Raw genomic sequence first — 21,768 nt, forward strand, 5'->3', positions numbered from 1 at the left:
CACAAAATTACCAAAAAAAGAAGCAAAATTATTTTAAAAAAGACACAAAATTATGGAAAAAAGACACAGAACTACCAAAAAGACAAAAAATTATTAAAAAGACACAAAATTTCCAAAAAAAAGTAATTAAAGGGACCTTCCACACACAACACGGTAAAGTGCCATTCATATAAAACTCACATTAAACTTTCAAGGTGGGGGCCACAAAATATCGTCACCAGGGCCACAATTGGCCCGTGGGCCACGAGTTTGAGACCCATGCCTTAGAGTAAATTGTTACCAATATTAGTGTCAACAATAAAACACTGATAAACTAAACTGATAACTCAATAGGTGATTTTACCACAGGTGGCCGGCGTCATGAGGAGATGATTTAGGCAAAAAAAACAATTTTGACAAAAAATGAGGGCGACGATATGGATTTTACACCCAATAAATGTTGCCAGATTGGGCTATTTTCCACCCAATTTGGTGGCTTTAGGGTGCATTATGTTGGTAAGAAATTAGCGTTTAATAATAATAATAATAATAATAATAATAATAATAATGAGTGGGTTGATATAATTGTTGGCCTGGTTTGTCAGAGTTTGGACATTTTAATATTTGATCCAATACTCATATTCTTTTCTGGTTACAATGAGGTTTTTGAACCAACCTGGCAACGCAGCAGCAGCAGCTAGAAGGCTACTTGACCATCAGAGGGGCGCCCTCTGCCTTTCTATTGGGTCAGAGCTGCCAGCAGCAGAATGTCTGCATCAGTTCATCATCGCTGCACCTTCGCCAGGCAACAACGGCGCTCAGAGCTTCAGAGCGCCGGGATAAAAGTGAGCGGGTGGGCGGGCAGATGTCAGATCTGAGCTCAGCAGCAGGAAGAGAAAAAACCACCAAGACATCAGAAACAGCATGATTTACTTTCAGTAGGTTCTGTGATGGGAGAAATACTTTTCAAAACTCTAATGTTTACAAAAACAAAACAAAAAAACTGCCAAAATACACTACCTGTCTACCTGCAGGGCCGTAGCCCCACCTAGTGGAACAGTCCCGCCACGCCACAGTTCAACTGGATGCAACACAGTTCTGGTTAAGGTCAAGCATTTATTTAACCAGAGAGAGAGGGAAATATAACAAAAAGAGGCTATACAGGGGCTGACAAATAAGAAAGACAGAAAATGACTAAAAAAAAGACACAAAATTATCAAAAAAAAGACACAAAATGACTAAAAAAGACACAAAATGACTAAAAAGACACAAAATGACAAAAAAAGCCACAAAATGACTATAAAAGCCACAAAATGACCAAAAAAAAGACACAAAGTGACTAGAAAAAGACACAAAATGACAGAAAAAAGACACAAAATGACAGAAAAAAGACACAAAAAGAAACACAATTAACAAAAATTGCCAAAAAAGACATAGCAGACACAGAAAGACATGAAAAGGATTCAAAAATGGACAAAATAGCCCTATAAGACTCCATAGAGTTGGGGGCTGACAAATAACCAAAGCTCTATACAAAGTTGAATATATTTATTACCGAGCTCTTGGCTCAAAAGAAAAGCTCTAAAGAACAAAAAGAGGTCAGCACCCAGAAGCTTTCAAAAACAGACAAAACAAACTAATATTTAACCCTTTGATGCACAACATGGGTAAAAAATGACCCTCATTCATCCCCCGTGTTATTTAATGCTGCTGTGTGTTTCTGTGCTAACAACAGATCATTATTTCCATTTTACCTCTCATACTTTATGAAGAAAAACAGTTTTAGTATTATTACATAGCTAACTACTTGGTTAAGTAGCTTGCTAAGCTAACTACTTAGACAACAAGTTAGCTTAGCACGCTACTTAGCTGAAAAAAATGGATATGCATGTTGTGCATTAGAAGAGTAGTGACACAAAAAGGGATTTTATTAAAAAATGAATAAAGGAAAACATAAAATTAGGATATATGGTGATCAAAAACAAACTAATTGAGGAAAACCTGGAATACTGAATGATGAAATTAATTTATTGCAAAGATATAGAACATAAAAACTCTGTCACTGGGTCACTTTAGACCATGTTGTGCATCAAAGGGTTAAACAAAGGACATCCAACTCTTGGTACTCATGATCTAACAAATCTACAAACTAACATAAGATTTGTTTCATTTGTATTACAAGACAAATCATCAAGTAATCATATTGACTTTTGTTTTTTGGGATGAGTTGTAAAGGGCTATGTGTAAATCATGTACATGTTATTTTGGTTTTACTTCATCAGAATGACTTCATTGGAATGACTGTGTCCTTTTGATTTCAAAACATTTTGCATTAGGTGTGATGAGTGAGAGAGATAGTATATGTGAGAGTGATGAGAAAGAAGAAAATAATTATTCACATCCATCCATCCATCCATTTTCTTCTGCTTATCCGGGGCCGGGTCGCGGGGGCAGCAGGATAAGCGGGGCATTGACATGATAAATCTACTGTAAAGTAGTAAGTGAATAATCACATAAGAAAAAAAAAAACAATTAAGAAACCAGTGGGTGCTCCGTGTCGATCCAGAGACGACGGCCTGTATCGGGGGTTCTGGGAGCTCTTTGTTTGTGGCTCCATGCCGACATTTTATCAGTTTTTCTAACCAACAATGGCTCTTTTGTTGGTAAAGGTTGCCAACCCCCGAACCAGAGAGTCAAACTATTATGACGGCAAACAGCTATGACAGTGAATCCTGAGCCACATGTTGGATTTTTCCTCTGTGGAATAGTGGCACAACAAACAGTTGAAGGAAATGAAAATGTGCAGATATTTCAACACCGTATCTCCTGTTTGTCTCTAATCTGTGTTATAAACGAGGCTGCATCAACCTAAACCAGGCTGTCTGATGTTCAAAGTGGTGGTAATATTCTGAATAGCGTGCACTGAAAGCAGAACTACTGGAAATGGACTTTTGTATCATATTCTAATTTATTGAGATGCGTCTATACAGTAGCTGCATGCTGAGTCCACCGCCTGCTATTCCCAGTCTGATCTGTGTAGCTTGTCAGAGGTTTGGAGGACTATATGGCCTATTTTAAATCTCTGCCCTAAGGCACACACACACACACACATATTCTTGTATTTCTATCTTTGTGAGGGCCCTTATTATAGCAAGGTTATAATAGTTTTTAATTTTTCATTATTTGTAGTTATTTTTTTGTAATGGGGTATTTGTTGGGTGGGAGATTAAAAGAGGTCACAGTAAATTTTGCCTTTATTTCCTTTGTCTTATCCATCTTCATTATGTTTGAAAAAAAATGACAATGAAGGACATTTTCACAAAAAATTTAGTTAGTTTTGTGACCTCACAATACAGTTTCAGTTAATTATCACCATCATGTAACCTTTAACCCTTAAAACAAAGTCTGAAATCTCAAAAAAGCCTTAAAAGAAGTGAGGACCGGCCGAAATGTCCTCACTTTGCAAAAATGTCCTCACTTTGTTGGTTAAAAACGTGTTCTGGTCCTCACTATGTAGGAAGTACAAGAACACACACACACACACACACACACACACACACACACACACACACACACACACGCACACACACTCAGTTGGAGTCAAATCCCTTTGGTTGTGAAAGTAGAGTACATGGATCCTCACTGAGCCTTGAGGGGATTTGAGGACCTCCCCAGGAAAATTAAGACTAATTTAATTTTGCTGTAATTGAATTCATTAGAATTCCAAAATGTTAATCGCAGCCTTCACTCTCACCACTGCTGCCACCAGACGAGGCACTCAAATGACTCAGTCATCATGACAACGGAGAATCCTTGACAGAATATTTATAAGGCATGTGAAGTGGAATGACATTTTCAAGGTTTTAAAGGACTCATTTAACTCTCTGGAGTCTCCAAAAGCTCCAAATAATCCAGACTTGTTGCCTCCATCCAGACTAGAAAACAAAGCAGCGTGGAGCCCTACTGTAAATTTACCTCTAAAGTTCTGGCTGTAAACTCCATGAGGCCAGTTTCAGTTTGATGATGATATACCAAGTAAAACTGGAGACAAGCTCAAATAGATTTAGTATCAAATGATAGAACTGGATGGAACCCTCTTATATGGTAGATTTGACACCTTTGTTCACATTTGCAACATTTACAATTCTTTATTGAGCATGATAGTGTTTTGGAAGTTAAAAAAAGATTCAAAATCACATTTTATGTTGGACTAAATGACCAAAAAAGACACAAAAAGGACACAAAATGACTAAAAAAGACACAGAAAGACACAAAATGACCAAAAAAGACACAAAAAGGACACAAAATGACTTAAAAAAGACACAGAAAGACACAAAATGACTCAAAAACGACCAAAAAAGACACAAAATGACCAAAAAAGACACAAAAAAAGACCAAAAATGACTAAAAAGACACAAAATGACTATCAAAGACACAAAATGACCAAAAAAAAGACACAAAATGACAAAAAAAAGACACAAAATGACCAAAAAAGACAGAAAGTGACAAAAAAAAGACACAAAATGACTAAAAAATGACACAAAATGACTAAAGAAGACACAAAATGACCAAAAAAAGACACAAAATGACCAAAAAAAGACACAAAATGACTAAAAAAAGACACAAAATGACCAAAAAAGACACAGAAAGACACAAAATGACTAAAAAAGACACAAAATGACCAAAAAAGACACAGAAAGACACAAAATGACTAAAAAAAGACACAAAATGACTAAAAAAGACACAAAATGACTGAAAAGACACAAAATGACTATAAAAGACACAAAATGACAAAAAAAGACACAAAATGACAGAAAAAAGACACAAAAAGAAACACAATTAACAAAAATTACCAAAAAAGACATAACAGACACAGAAAGACATGAAAAGGATTCAAAAATGGACAAAATAGCCCTATAAGACTCCTTAGAGTTAAATGTTTGTTTTTTGTCCTTGTCCAGTCCACAGACCTGGTCAGCATGGTGTACAGCTGCATCGGAGCAGAGATCGAGGACTCGGACGGGAGCAGCACCTGTGACGTGAAAGAGACGGACACGGACACGGACAGGTCGACCACCGTCTCAGACGTCCCTGCAGAGACTCGGACCAACGGCCACGTGGCGTCCTCCAAGCAGCAGCAGACGGAGCCGGGCCGCCAGGAGAGGATCCTGCCCCTGACCGACTCACGGAGCGACGGCGAGGAGGACAGGCAGAGCGGCGGCGGCGGCGGCGGCGTGGCCCCGTGTGGGACCAGGCCAGAGCCGCCCCCGCAGACCACCAAGCCCAGTCTGAGCGCCATGAAGCAGAGACACCTGCAGGAGAGTTTAGGTACTGCAGCTTCAACACAGCCTCATGTTGGATCACAGCATTTTAATCAATCAATCAATCAATCAAACTTTATTTGTATAGCACTTTTCATTCAAAAGAAATGTATGACAAAGTGCTTCACATAAAAAAAAAGAAAAACATAATAATAATAATGATAATAATAGTAAGAACTGGCTTTTACTTGAAGCATTTTTAAAGATTTTTCTGCTCATGCATCTTAGTGTTACTACATCTTCTCTTATTTATTTATTTGCCACTATTTGTTAGTCTGTATATGTATATATATATATATATATATATATATATATATGTATATCAAAATATTTTTCTGCTCATGCATCTTAGTGTTACTACATCTTCTCTTTTATTTATTTATTTGCTACTAGTTATTAGTCTATATATGTACATATATATGTATATAGTTATATATGTATGTATATGTATATGTGTATATATATGTATGCATATGTATATATATGTGTATGTATATATATGTGTATATATATGTGTGTGTGTGTGTGTGTGTGTGTATATATATATATGTGTGTGTATATATATATATACACACACATATATACCATGTGTGTGTGTCTGTGTGTATATATTATCATGCTGTACTTTTTAATTATTTATTTATTGTTTTAATCTTTTTTTTATTTAGCTTTATTATTATTTTTTACTTTTGTTTTATTTGATTTTACCGTACTTCATTTTTATTCATTTTATCTTATTAATTTCTAAGCCGCCTCGAGTGTTTCCTCACTGCTCCACGCTGGGATGGAGCTTGCTCAGTTTGTGCTTTGTTTATAATGGGGTGGGTGGATGGAGGGTGTTTGCTTGTTTTTATTTTTTATTATTGTTATTATTATTAATTTCTGAGCCAGTGAAGGTGCTGAAGGATGGCTGTGATGTGTTCTCTGGAGCAGCTGAGTTTTGGACATATTGTAGTTTTTGAAGGTTGGAGGATGAACGTCATATAAAGCTTTCTAAGGTTATTCTAATATATGATCTTAGGGAAATGTCTACTGTTGATAGCTCCGTTTGATAAACACCATTTTATTTCAAAATGATTAAAATTAAGACCACAACATTATGTTAAAAATAAAATTGTCAAATAAATGGTGCCGCTGTGGTTTAATTGCTGTAAAATGACAGCAGCCGGCTGGCTCTGTGTAATTATCGGCTTTTTTTCAAAAATCCATTTGCTGATGTTAAAATGCAGCATGTGGGACCTTTTGTTATAACATTTGGTCCTTAATCGTATAATTTACCAGCAATAATGTTAAACTAACGATGAATAATAAGATCTACAATATATAGACTGCAGGCCATAGACTTTACACTGAAACTGTTGTGTTTACAGTTAAAAAAGGACTCCATAAGCCATTGAAAAACTTATAAAAGTAACAAATTGTGAGAGCACAAGTAAGCTGAAGTCTGTCAAAGTGAGTTTAATGAGCGATAACCGCATAACTGGAAGGAGAATTAATTGGCTTCGTCCCAAAGGTACGCTGTCCCAAACTAAAGTGGCATTTCCACAGAGAGGGTCATTGTTCAAGGCTATTGTTGGTTTCAAGTCTAGACTTCATAATGAGCAAAAGAGCCTCATTTATAAAAGTAGCTGTAGACTAGCACTCTGGCTCAAAAGGATTTCAAAGATCAGTATCAGTACAAAAGCCAGAGGCCAGAATCATTGTAAAAAAAAAACCTACAGATTGACATTAAAAACAGAGAAATGCTTCAGACAAAGTACTCTTTTATCACCTGGTTGAAAAGCTTGGTGCAGCATGTGCACAACAATAAATATTAATAATAGCTTGTTATTTTTGTTCCCTGTTAACTGAGGGTGACATCAGTGACAAGCCATCAGCATATCAACATATGCTCATGCATTCATGCATTACATATGAGCCCCGGCCTCGTCCAGGCTTACAGCTCCAATTACACAATGCATATGAAGTGTGTGCACTCGGTGTTACTTTTAAAGCTATTTGCTGTGTTTTTGTCTCACCAGAAGAGGCAGGAAGGCTTCAAGGAGAAGAAGACCAGAGTGAAAGAAAGCATGAGGAGAAGCAGAGAGCTCGAGGTCCAGAGGGACAGCGTCCTCTTCTACCCAACAAGGTTTGTGTTCTGCATTAAAAAAAACACTAACTGACAAAAAAAGACACAAAATGACTAAAAAAGACACAAAAAAAGACCAAAAAAGACACAAAATGTCAAAAAAAAGACACAAAATGACCAAAAAGACACAAAATGAATAAAACAAGACACAAAATGACTAAAACAGGACACAAAGTGACTAAAAAAAACACAAACTGACCAAAAAAGACAGAAAATGACCAAAAAAGACAGAAAATGACCAAAAAAAGACACAAAATCACTTAAAAAGACACAAAATTACCAAAAAAGACACAAAATGACTAAAAAAAGACACAAAATGACCAAAAAAGACACAAAATTACTAAAAAGACACAAAATGACCAAAAAAGACACAAAATTACTAAAAAGACACAAAATTACTAAAAAGACACAAAATGACCAAAAAAGACACAAAATTACTAAAAAAGACACAGAGTGACTAAAAAAACACAAACTGACAAAAAGAACACACTCAAAATACACCAAAAACATCAACAAAAAATACTTACAACTTGCGGCCCGCGGGCCAATTGTGGCCCTTGTAACGATATTTTGTGGCCCCCACCTTGATATGAAAGTTTAATGTAAGTTTTTTGTAATAGTAGTAATTTTGTGTCTTTTTTAAATAATTTAGTGTTTTTTCAGTCATTTTGTGTCTTCATTGGTAATTTTGTGTCTTTGTTGTGTCTTTTTGTGTCTTTTTTTTGGTCATTTTGTGTCTTTTTCTAATAATTTTGTGTCTTTTTTAGTAATTTTGTGTCATTTTTAAGTATTTTAGTGTTTTTTCAGTCATTTTGTGTCTTTTTCTAATAATTTTGTGTCTTTTTTTAAGTAATTTAGCATTTTTTCAGTCATTTTGTGTCTTTTGGTCATTTCCTGCTACAGCACCTAACATAACACACTAACACTGTTCCTCCCTCAGCCCACTCTGGACCTCCCGAGAGACAAGACAACCTCTCCAGAGAAGAGCCTGACCTCTCCCAAAGCCTCCCCCATCAGCCCGGGGGACGAGCCGACCAATGAGCAGAGGAGCTTGGCTCCAGCTCAGCCAATCATCCAGGAGGAGGAGAGCGCCGAGACGGAGAGCCCGCCAGCGTCTGCCACGCCGGGGACACAAGCAGCTGATCCTGTCAGTCAAGGTGCAGAGACACAGTGAGAACAGTGACAGGAGACATGGTGATGTCATAGATCAGGGACTGGTACCCCCGGGGCCACTTCTGCTGTTGCCGGGAGCAACATGGGAAGATTGTAGAGCAGCTCAGCTGGTTTAAAATAACAGAAATTATGATTTCATTAAACGGATACATCCACATTTTTTTTTTTTTTTTTTAGTTTTTTTTTTTTTAATATATATATTTTTGGTAACGCTTTATAATAAGGTCCTTAATAACTATTAATTAACAAGTAATAAGGCATTGTTCTCGCTTTAGATCCGGTAGTTGCTAAAAGCATAGTTAACTTATAGTTAACTTATAATAGATGAGCAATAAAGTATATTTTAATATCAATAAGCAAACAAAATAAGATTAATAAAGGCATGGCAAAGACATAATGGGTGGGTCATGGGTGTTTGTAATGCCATTATTAACACTTATATAAGCTTATAAACACACAATAATGTTAATAAGCATCTTGTAAGGACTTACAAGGGCCTTATTACTTGTTAATTAACGGTTATTACAAGGACCTTAATATAAAGCGTTTTCCTTGAGTTTTAAATATAAATATTTGTTTTTAAATGGAATTGGATACACAGACAAGACAATAGAAAAAAAAAAATAGTTAGATAAAAACATTTTTTAAAAAGGACTAGATGAAACAAACACATTATTTGAATGTCTTATATTCAAATTTTGTGAATTCACCTCTTTTATAATGTATTATTTTGTCTTTATTATTATTATTATTATTATTATATCCACATTTTAATATTAAGTCAACTCTTAACACTACATGTTTTATGTAAGAGTGTGAAAACTAGTTAGCAAGTGAGCTAACTACATACATACATAAAACTTTTTGGTTGATATGAAATCTATTTCATCTATCTGGTTACATTTCCCCAAAAAATAAAAACGAATTAAAACGAGCAAACTCACTCTAAAAACATATTAAAACTAACTGAATTTGAAAAAAAAATTCACAACTAAATTAAAACTAAAACTAATGAAAAATCCCAAATTATTATAACCTTGGTTGTTACTTTAAAGTATTTTTTTAAGGTAATTTCCTCTTTTAAAAGTTTCCTATTCTACACTCTTCTGTATTGTCACAGTCACTTTAATGTGAATATCTGAGTTCTTAGCGTTAGAACAGAGTGGCAACATACAGAGTTCTGCATGTTTTTATGTCTGTAAGGACTTTATGGACACAATAAGTACAAGTGATGATGATTTTGACTGTTCCACCAACCAGATGAGGAAGAAGGTCGCAATGGATTTCCAGCAGCGTCACAGCGTCACACCAGGAAGTCCAACTCGTTTGACATAGGTACTGTATGAACACATTATATATACCTTTATATATATATATATATATATATATATATATATATATATATATATATATATATATATATATATATAAATATATACACACTACTGGTCAAACGTTTTAGAACACACCAACTTTTCCAGAATTTAATTGAAAATTATGCAGTTTAATGTCTCAGTGTACTCTGAAATGAATGCAACATTTAAAATTCTTTATTGAGCATGATAGTGTTTTGAAAGTAAAAAAAGATTCAAAATCACATTTTATGTTGGACTAAAGGACTAAAAAAAGACACAAAATGACAAAAAAAAAGACACAAAATGACAAAAAAAAAGACACCAAAAGACACAAAATTACCAAAAAAGACACAAAATGACAGAAAGACATGAAAATAATTAAAAAATGGACAAGACTCCATAGAGTTAAGTTGTTAACCCATTTCTTGTTCCCTGAAAAAGGCCTTCTTGTATAATTCTGAAATGTACATTATTTTTCAGTTTTGGTTAAGCTTACCTTTTTTTATTTACCTCTGGCAGTTCACCACTTACCTTTGGACCCTTTCAAGCTGTTCATTTGACTTGAACTGCTTGAATTTCAATACAAAATGGAAAAATTGGGGTGTTCTAAAACTTTTGACCGGTAGTGTATATATATATATATATATATATATATATATATATATATATATATATATATATAGAGAGAGAGAGAGAGAGAGAGAGAGAGAGAGAGAGAGAGAGAGAGAGAGAGAGAGAGAGAGAGAGAGAACATGCATGCTGGTTAGATGTTTGCTGCTGACCTTTCTGTTTTTCTTCATAATTCATAACAATGGCACAATGCCTTTGTTATTGTTTATCAAGTTTAAGCAGCATGAATGTCTTATTTGATGTGCTCCTGAGCCTGTAGAGCAGGGGTCTCAAACTCGTGGCCCGCGGGCCAATTACGGCCCTCATGACGATATTTTGTGGCCCCCACCTTGATATGAAAGTTTTATATGAATGGCACTTTATTTTCTTTCATTCTAATAATTTTGTGTCTTTTTTTAGTAATTTTGTGTGTATTTTGGTCATTTTGTGTCTTTATTTTGGTCATTTTGTGTCTTTTTTTTAGTAATTTTGTGTCTTTTTGGTCATTCTGTGTGTTTTTTAAGTAATTTAGTTTTTTTTCTGTCAAGTTATGTCTTTTTTTGGTAATTTTGTGCCTTTTTAATCATTTTGTGTCTTTTTAAAAATAATTTTGTGTCTTTTTGGGGAATTTTGTGTCCTTTTTTTAATTTAGTTTTTTTCTGTCTTTTTGTGTCTTTTTTGTGTCATTTTATGTCTTTTTGGGTCATTACGTTTCTTTTTTAATAATTTTGTGTCTTTTTTGGTAATTCTGTGTATTTTTGTGTCATTTTGGGTCATTATGTTTCTTTTTTAATAATTTTGTGTATTTTTTTGGTCATTTTGTGTCTTCTTTTCTGTCATTTTGTGTCTATTTTTAGTAATTTTGTGTCTCTTTTGGTCACTTTAACACTGCCTCCAGCGGCCCTCAGGTAACTAGAGTTTGAGGCTCCTGCTCTAGAGCCTCCTGGTCTTGTTCCTCCTTACTGCTTCATCCTGCAACCCCCCCCTCCCCCCTCCCTCCTCCTCTTCAGTTCCCACACCCCACTCTGTGTGTGTCTCATGCCGTTTCCCTTCAGGCATGGAACGGGACAGCCCCTACGATCTGGAGAGGTCCTCAGATCGCAGATTCCCTGTGAAAAAGCCCTGTTTCCCCCAGTACAGAAACAGATCTCTGGACGTCCCTGCTGGGACCAGGTGTATGTATCTGTTACCTTCCTGATCATATGTCTGGTATGAACTCCATGGGAGGGAACCTTTAACTTAACCTTTAACCTTTAACTTAACCTTTAACCTTTAACTCTGACTAGAAATATCAAGGACAGGAACATCTCAAAACATTAGAATATCACGAAAAAGTTCAATATTTTATGTCAATCATTTCAGAAAGTGAAACTCAAACATTATATAGATTCATTACACACAGAGTGAAATATTTTGATGATTCTGGCTGAGAGAGAATGAAACACTAAACTCAGTGTGTCAGAAAATTAGGAAAAAAGAGGAGGAGGAGGAGCAGGAGAGGAGGAGAAAAATAGGAGTGGAGGAGAAAAAAGAGGAGGAGGAGAGGAGAGAAGGAACAGCAGGAGAGGAGGAGAAAAAAGAGGGAGAGGAGGAGGAGCAGGAGAAAAAAGAGGAAAAGGAGTGGAGGAGGAGAGGAGGAGAAAAAAGAGGGGGAGGAGCAGGAGAGAAGGAGAGGAGAGGAGGAGAAGGAGGAGGAGGAGAGGAAAGGAGAGTAGGAGGAGGGGAGGATGAGCAGGAGAGGAGGAGAAAAATAGGAGGAGGAGCAGGAGAAAAAAGAGGAAAAGGAGTGGAGGAGGAGGAGAAAAAAGAGGGAGAGGATGAGGAGAGAAGGAGCAGCAGGAGAGGAGGAGAAAAAATAGGAGGAGCAGGAGAAAAAAGAGGAAAAGGAGAGGAGAGGAGAAGGAGGAGAGGAGGAAAAAAAATTGGAGGAGGAGCAGGAGAAAAAAGAGGGAGAGGAGGAGGAGCAGGAGAGGAGGAGGAGGAGGAGGACAGGAGGAGGAGGAGGAGAAGGAGAAGGAGAGGAAAGGAGAGAAGGAGGATGAGGAGAGGAGGAGGAGGAGGAGGAGAAAAAATAGGAGGAGGAGCAGGAGAAAAAAGAGGGAGAGGAGGAGGAGCAGGAGGAAGAAAAGAGGAGGAGGAGAAGGAGAGGAAAGGAGAGAAGGAGGATTGGGAGAGGAGGAGGAGAAAAAATAGGAGGAGGAGGAGTCCAACCAAGTATTGATGTATAGAAATGAAGATACTTTTCAGAAGCCTGACTTATGTTCAAAATAATATTTTTTTATTGATCTTATGTAATATTCTAATTCTAAGAGTTTTGTGTCTATTATCTCTAAGCCAGAATCATCAAAATTACAAGAAAATCAGGCTTGAAATATTTCACTCTGTGTAATAAATCTATATAATGTCTGAGTTTCACTTCCTGAAATAACTGACAAAAACTTTTTCACGATATTCAAATTTTTTTAGATGTTCCTGTAAATCAGGTAATCTGACGTACAAAAAAATGTGTGTACAGCTTTATTTTTTTAGCTCTAAATCTCTGTGTAGACTTGTTTTATTCCCAGCACTAAACATGGGTGAGTCATACCGAACATATTGACTGCATGCTTGTTCCGGTACTTAATTTCTGGCTGAGAACCAAAGACAGGCAATCATAATTTGAAGATGTAATTTGGCTGTTTTTCCCCAGAAACATCTCCTGTTTGATCAGATATCAGCCGATCTGACTCTGCCTGAATAAGTGTGCTATTAAACAAAAACCTCACCATTTTTTCCCCGCTGAGGACCTTTTAATCACTCCTGCTTTAATTTAAGCTGATTCCTTCCTGATTCTATGTTGCGTTATGGAGATAATTGGCGGCCATGTTCAGCTGATTCATCATTAGATCCTACACTGATCCTTCTAGCAGCACTAACCACATGGAAAACCACCCAATTACCTCTGGAGCACAGAGCTGACTCACTTACCAAAATAAGGTGCACATGTCAAGAATGGAGGCAAAAAAGCCAATTATACAGGAAGTGTGAAAGCCAACCGGTCCTGTCTGGTTCCATGCTCACTAGTCCGATGCATCTAGTAGAGACTTTATCTGGAAAACACGTTCCTGTTTTCTGTACATGATGAAATACTGGAAGGAAGCTGATTTATTAGAGCAGAGCAAGTTAAAAACACTTTATTATCAGAACTTAACTCTAGGGAGTCTTATAGGGCTATTTTGTCCATTTTTTAGTCCTTTTCATGTCTTTTCGTGCCTTTGTAAGTCATTTTGTGTCTTTTTTTTGTTATTTTGTGGGGTTTTTTTGGACATTTTGTGTCTTTTTTTGTCATTTTGTGTATTTTTTGGGTAATTTTGTGGGTTTTTTGGGTCATTTCGTATGTTTTTTGGGTCATTTTGTGTCTTTTGGTAATTTTGTGTCTTTTTTGGACATTTTGTGTCTTATTTTTAGTCATTTGTGTATTTTTTGGGTCATTTTGTGTATTTTTTGGGTCATTTCGTGTGTTTTTTGGGTCATTTTGTGTCTTTTTTTGGTCAATTTGTGACTTTTTTAGTCGTTTTCTGTCTTTTTTTTTGGTCATTTTCTGTATTTTTTGGGTCATTTTGTGTCTTTTTTTGTAATTTTGTGTCTTTTTTTGGTCATTTTGTGGGTTTTTTTTGTCATTTTGTGTCTTTTTTTGGTCATTACGTGTCTGTTTTTGTGGGGGAGACATGAGGCTTCATTTGGACATCACTACACTATGTTCACCAGCTAGCTGCTAACTTTATCTGTTAGCGTTGAGCAGCTGACAGTTAATTTAAGTGGAGTTTTTGAGGGCTGTAAAACCGAAACAGTGAGCTAAAAATCCTCCATAGAAGTGAGAGGGACTGAAGGTTTAGGTGATAATTTACTGTAGTTTCCTCTTTGACTAGTGGCACCTTTTACCTGATCAGATCCAGTGCTAATGTGAAAAGTTTTCCGTTTTAAAGTCATGCATTAAGTGAATGTGCCTCCTCAGGTTATGACAGTCCCCAGCTGGGCAACAGGGACGCTTTATGACGTTTCCAGTGGACCAGGAGCAGTTTGCTGGGACGGCAGAGCTGGAACGCAGAGGACTGAGAGAGACGAGCTTTTAAAACTCTGTGGACTTGTTTTCCTTTTAATCCATGTAGACATTCGTTGCTGAGCATGCATGTACTGGTATGCTTTCTGTTTTAACTGGTTGCACTTGCTATGGTTTTTTCTCAGGCATAAGGGAAGCTACATAAAGCACACAGTAGTTCAATGTCTCCTCCAGTAAGCTCTTCATCAACTGTTTTATGCATTTGTGCAAAAAATAATTTAATATTGAAAACACTTGTCTTTTCATGCCCCGCCCCCCTTGTCTTTTACTGACAATCTGTGACGACTAAAAGTGAGTTTGTACTGTATTTATTCTAACGGAGATGTAAATACGGAATATAAAAACTGCACTAACCATCGTGGTAACTACCAGTTAACAATCATGTTTTTATTTGTGATAATATATCATTTGATAACTGTGTTTGTAAGTATGCTTTTGGTGTATGCTGATGTTGATGATTGAGAAACGTGTTATCATGCACTTAGCACTCCCATCTCTTCAAGAGTATTTAAGCCAGTCGGTGGATCCACTTAGTTTTAATCTGATTTTGCAGGCCTGAAAATGAGTATATTTTCTAAAAATGCTTCTATGAATCAGAATAAATAAAATTGACTTTACACAAGAGTTGTTTTTATTGAAAGTCATGTTTATGCTGTTTTTTTTCATACACATTTAAATGTTTCAATATGAGAGAACTCAACCAATTTCACACATAAAGGTCATTCAGGTAGTGTCAGAATAGTCTGAAAAATGAGTTGGCATTGGGACAATTCAAAAGTGATTTATTGTCTAAGCCTACCATATATATACAATCATGGGAAAAAAAATTTAGACCATTGTTTTCTTAAATTTTTTGTTCATTTTAATGCCTGGTACAACTAAAAAAAATATGTAAAAAAACACAAAATGACCCAAAAAAAATGTAAAAATGACCAAAAAAGACACAAAATGATAAAAAAAAAATATATATATATATAAAAATGACCAAAAATAGATGTAAAAATGACTAAAAAAATACACAAAATGACCAAAAATAAATTTAAATAATGACCAAAAACGACACAAAATGATCAAAAATAGATGTAAAAGTAAAAATGATCAAAAAAGACACAAAATGACATGCCTGGTACAACTAAAGGTACATTTGTTTGGACGAATAAAATTATAACAAAAATAGCTCATAAGAGTTTTATTAAGGAGCTGGTATCTAGACATTTAACATGGTTTTCTTGATAGTGTTTTTGGTTATTTTTGTTATCTTCATATTTGTCCGAACAACTGTACCTTTAGCCATCAATCAAACCATCAACAAGCATCAAGGCTCACTGCACTGCAAAAAAAGTGTATCAAAAAACAAGATAAAAACACGCTTAAAATAAGAAATTAACTCTTGAAACAAGATAAATTAAAGCAAAAAAAACTTTAGATTCAGAAGTGGTAGATAAATTATACTGTTTTAAGAGTTTTTTTCCTATTTTAAGCGCACAACATGCTTATTTCTAGATTTAATAATCTTAATTTAATAAATCTTGTCAAGTGAAATGATCTGTCCATGCAGCAAGATCATTTCCCAGAACAGGTGTACCTAATAAAATGGCCGGTGAGAGAGAGTTTATAAAAAGCTTCATCCAACAAAAAAATTCAATTTGAAATCTATAATTGTTCATAAATAACTTCATAATGTAACACATCTACAACTCTTTTTGTGTTATTATTTCACATAATTAATAGAAATGTAAGAAACGGATTAGGTGAAATGATTCTAACAGACGTACATGAGCGAGTCCCTGATATATTATTTTATTATATATTATTTTGATATATTATATTATTATATATTCTCTATCTCGTCCTGTTCTACATGACTTCATCATCTACAGACAGACATGACAGCGATATCAATCTTCCCATTTTATTATCAGCAATAAAGCACAAAAGTGTCAATCTCCTTTAACAGAAAGTCTGCAGTTTAAACGAGGTGCAGATATTCACCATGCAATAAAAAATACAGGTGCATCTCAATACATTAGAATATGGTGGAAAAATCAATTTCCAGTAGTTCAAGTCAAACAGCCCCAACATTATTATTATAATTAGAAGAAATAAAATAAATTAAGACATGACATGTTTCATTTTGTGTGTAATGGATCTATATAATGTGTTATTTGCTCTTTTTTAATTGAAAAACTAAATAAACTTTTCTGTGATATTCTAATTTATTGAGATGCACCTGTAGAATAGAAGTTGCAAATCAGGACACTTTAACTCTTTTTTGTCTTTCATATTTTTATTGATGTGTATACAAAAAAAAACAAAGGGACATACCTACATTGGTGTCGACATTAAACATGTTGTACACATCCTTAGATTTAAATTGTATGATTTTAAGAACAAACAACAGTCACACAAAACAAAACCAAATAGATGTTGCTTTAATTTTTAGCATCATTGTTGTGTCTTGAGGGTCCCCACCAGCTTTATGGACGTTTAATACTGACTTGGTGGAAGTCTTTTTTTTTCCTTTTTTTTTAAATAAAATTTGTTTATTGTTATTTTCAAAATAATGTACAGCACATTGTTGATATAGTCAATGACAACCAGTGCAAACAACAAAGGCATGAATATGAAATGTATGACAGCAAAAAGAAAAACTCCCTCCCCCCTCCCCACATCACCCCGCCCCAAACAAAACAACAACAACAAAAAACAGAGAACGAGCAAACACACACACACACACACACACACACACACACACACATACACAAGACATATCCAGGCAGCAGTCACAAGTAGTGGTGCAAATATTCACACCACAGAGCTGAAGTTAAGTTAAGCAATAGACATTAGTTTAGATCATGTAACTCTATGGAGTCTTGGGCTATTTTGTCCATTTTTGAATCCTTTTCGTGTTATTGTGAGTCATTTTGTGTCTTTTTTAGTCCTTTAGTCCAACATCATTTTGTGTCTTTTTGTGTGTTTTTTTTAGCCGTTTTGTGTCTTTTTTTAGTCATTTTGTGTCTTTTTTAGTCCTTTAGTCCAACATCATTTTGTGTCTTTCTGTGTGTTTTTTTAGCTGTTTTGTCTTTTTTTAGTCATTTTGTGTCTTTTTTAGTCATTTTGTGTCTTTTTTTTTAGTAATTTTGTGTCTTTTTTTTTGTCATTTTGTGTCATTTTTAGTCCTTTAGTCCAACATCATTTTGTGTCTTTTTGTGTGTGTTTTTTAGCCGTTTTGTGTCTTTTTTTAGTCATTTTGTGTCTTTTTTTAGTCATTTTGTGTCTTTTTTTTGTCATTTTATGTCTTTTTTAGTCCTTTAGTCCAACATAAAATGTGATTTTGAATCTTTTTAACTTTCAAAACACTATCATGCTCAATAAAAAAAAATTAAATGTTGCAAATGTGAACAAAGGTGGCAAATCTAACATATAAGAGGGTTCCATCCAGTTCTATCATTTTATACTAAATATATTTGAGCTTGTCTCCAGTTTTACTTGGTATATCATCATCAAACTGAAACTGGCCTCATGGAGTTTACAGCCAGAACTTTAGAGGTAAATTTACAGTAGGGCTCCACGCTGCTTTGTTTTCTAGTCCTGGATGGAGGCAACAAGTCTGGATTATTTGGAGCTTTTGGACACTCCACAGGGTTAAAGTGATGTACATTTTGGGTTTAAAATCTCACCTTTGTCTTTTTTGGTCATTTTGTGTCTTTTTTTTGGTCATTTTGTGTCTTTTGTGTCATTTTGTGTCTGTTGTGTCTTTTTTTGTTATTTTGTGTCTTTTTTAAGTCATTTTGTGTCTTTTTTTGGTCATTTTGTGTCTTTTTTAAGTCATTTTGTGTCTTTTTTTTGTCATTTTGTTTCTTTTTTTGGTCATTTTGTGTCTTTTTAAAGTCATTTTGTGTCTTTTTTTGGTCATTTCGTGTCTTTTACAGTAGGACTCCACGCTGCTTTGTTTTCTAGTCTGGATGGAGTCAACAAGTCTGAATGCTTTGGTGCTTTTGGAGACTCCACAGGGTTAAGTTACAGGTAGCACAGTTTTATCTTTGACATGATTGATAAAGGGATTCCACAACACAGAAAACCTTTAACGAGTGTTTTATCTTTTCTGTCATTTAACTAAAAACAGGATAAACATATTCCTGTCTCAGCAGGATGATCATGTGTAACTGATTATTTCTCAGTTCCTGTCTGTGAGCAGCAGATGGCAGCAGAGACTGAGAGCCTGAGACTTCCTGCTCTGCTCCACTGACATGTCATCATGCTCCGTCATTACCATAAACATGGATCCTAACCACTGAAGCCTGCAGTAATGAAGGCAGAATATGCATGGGTTTACAGCTGCTGTGATGTTGATTTTTTTGCAGATGAGATCCTTCATAGAGGAGACTTGCTAATGAGCCAGATCAGCACTTAACTGACAGAGCAAACATGCTGCTTAATTACTCCTATCTGTGGCGTTTAAACAACAGATTAAACCCATATGTTGCATGTTCTCTGTCATACTATATACGTGTGAGATCAGGTCTGACTGGTCTGTCAGCTGCTCCACACAGCGTTGAGCCTGTTTATCTTGTGAAAACGAGAAGCCATCCAGTCACCTGATCCCCCACAGAGCCAGGGGTGTTGCATTCACATGCACCGGGTCTCCAGATAAGCTCCGTTAATTCTCCCTCTGTCCTTCCATGAACACACCATATGCTCAGTGTTTCATCACAGAATATGTAAACCTGCACGAGTCACTCGTGCATAAACACAATGTGTGTGTGTGTGTGTGTGTGTGTGTGTGTGTGTGTGTGTGTACAGTCATGGAAAAAATGATTAGAGCACCCTTGTTCATTTTAATGCCTGGTACAACTAAAGGTACATTCGTTTGGACAAATATAATGATAACAACAAATCTAGCTGATAAGAGTTTAACCCTTTGATGCACAACATGGGTTTAAATTGACCCTCATTCATTCCCCATGTTATTTAATGCTGCTGTGTGTTTCTGTGCTCTATCTTTTGATATCAACTTATTTTATGATTGAGTATTCCAAGTATTCTTTAAATATCTTGTTTTTGATAAAAACAGATCATTATTTCCATTTTGCCTCTCTTACTTGAGAGTATTTATGAAGAAAAAAAGTTTTTGTATTATTACATAGCTAACTACTTGGCTAAGTAGCTTGCTAAGCTAACTACTTAGCCAAGAAGTTAACTAAGTTGTAAGCTTAGCAAGCTACTTAGCTAAATACTTAGCCAAGAAGTTAGCTAAGTAGTTAGCTTAGCAAGCTACTTAGCTAAAAAATGGATATGGGTCATTTTTCATCCATGTTGTGCATTAGAAGAGTAGTGACACAAAAAGGGATTTTATTAAAAATAATAACAAAGGAAAACATACAATTAGGATGTATGATGATCAAAAACAAACTAATTGAGGAAAACCTGGAATACTGAATGATGAAAATAATTTATTGCAAAGATATAGAACATAAAAACTCTGTCACTGGGTCACTTTAGACCATGTTGTGCATCAAAGGGTTAATTTAAGAGCTGATATCTAGACATTTTCCATGGTTTTCTTAATAATGATTTTGCTTATTATCAAGAAAACTATGGAAAATGTCTAGATATCATCTCTTAAATTAAACTCTTATCAGCTCGATTTGTTGTTATCATTATATTTGTCCAAACAAATGTACCTTTAGTTGTACCAGGCATTAAAATGAACAAGATATTAGAGAAACAATGGTCTAATAATTTTTTCCATGACTGTATGTGTGCTCCTCCAGCTCATTGATCTTGATGGTTTGAGTCATGCTCTCACTTATCTGCATGTTTCAAAGATGCTCATTCATCTGTGTGTGCACTGTTTAGCAGCGAGGTGTGTGTGTTCCTGTGTGCATGTGTGTGTGTGTGTGTGTGTGTGTCTCCTGTGTGGAGCAGCAGCAGATGGGCCAGCAGCGAGCCACTTGACTCTGTGTGTCAACAGTAGAAGGCTGGTAATGACTTTCTGTGAGCTGTGTGCTCCTACTGAGCAGCAGAGCAGGAACAAAGCGTGACGCAGCAGGACTTCCTCTGGAGCTGCTTGTGTTTTCTGTTAGCTCGTATCATTACGCCATGAAAAGAAATCTGATCAACAACCTCAGCTCCCAACAAGTGGGAATGCTGCTGATAATGTAATAAAGTGTAAATAAGAGTCTGATCATTTACTAATCTTTTTTTTTTTTTTTTTTACCTTTCTCTTGTGTTAGTTTTCTGTTACAATCAATTCAATTCAATTCATGCACAAGGAAGACTCAATGTGCTTCACAATGGATATACATAATTACAGTTAAAAAAAAACAAAAGAAAACAAACAAACAATTCAAAAAAATCAATTACAAAGTTCAACCGAATGCTGTTGAAAAAAGATAGGTTTTTAATCTGTTTTTAAAAATGGCTACTAATCAATCAATCAATCAATCAATCTATCTATCTATCTATCTATCTATCTATCTATCTATCTATCTATCTATCTATCTATCTATCTATCTATCTATCTATCTATCTATCTATCTATCCTACAAATCCCTTAGAATTAGTGTATTCTAACAAATACACGTGACCTATTTTCTCAATATGTTGAAAAATATTCTTGAATTAATAATAATTAAATGCTAGAGCCATCATCTTGACATAATGATATGCATATGCATTATATTTCTAGAAACCAGCAAAGTCAGACTAAAAGCTTGTGAACTTTTCTTGATACAGCTACAAATATTTTTATCTGTATGTAGAATATTTTTCTTAAAATTCTTGAAATAAGGCAAAAGCCGTGAAATCTTTATATCAAACAAGTGAAACAGTCTAAAATAAAAACTGCTGACTAAGAAGAACTGTCTTATCAGACAAAAAATAAGCATATATCCCCTTGATCTAAGATATTTCATCTTACTTAGATTTCAGTTTTTGCTCATTCTGAATTTGAAGCACATTTACCTCTCTGTTACATCATTTTTTACACGTTGGATGGTTTATTGATTTGTAGCAGATAACAAAAGCATTTCCTAAGCTTAAGAGGTGCAATTAAGGTGGAATGACTGAAGTGAAATGATATCATGGTGCTGTTCAGAAAGG

The 21,768-nt window shown here is 35.3% G+C and overlaps 1 protein-coding gene across 1 annotated transcript in view; it reads left to right on the forward strand.

Moving 5' to 3' along the window:
* Positions 1–15,191, forward strand: part of carmil3 (capping protein regulator and myosin 1 linker 3) — a 193,435-nt gene extending 178,244 nt beyond the window's left edge. The window contains exons 35-40 of the mRNA XM_059345443.1: positions 4,941–5,307; positions 7,322–7,428; positions 8,369–8,585; positions 9,862–9,936; positions 11,621–11,740; positions 14,560–15,191. Coding sequence (XP_059201426.1) covers positions 4,941–5,307; positions 7,322–7,428; positions 8,369–8,585; positions 9,862–9,936; positions 11,621–11,740; positions 14,560–14,600 — 927 coding nt within the window. The 3' untranslated portion in view covers positions 14,601–15,191. The remainder of the gene's footprint in view (positions 1–4,940; positions 5,308–7,321; positions 7,429–8,368; positions 8,586–9,861; positions 9,937–11,620; positions 11,741–14,559) is intronic.
* The last annotated feature ends 6,577 nt before the right edge of the window (positions 15,192–21,768 follow it).

Source organism: Centropristis striata, chromosome 11 (assembly GCF_030273125.1).
Source record: "Centropristis striata isolate RG_2023a ecotype Rhode Island chromosome 11, C.striata_1.0, whole genome shotgun sequence".
In the NCBI taxonomy this organism is placed as follows: Eukaryota; Metazoa; Chordata; class Actinopteri; order Perciformes; family Serranidae; genus Centropristis; species Centropristis striata.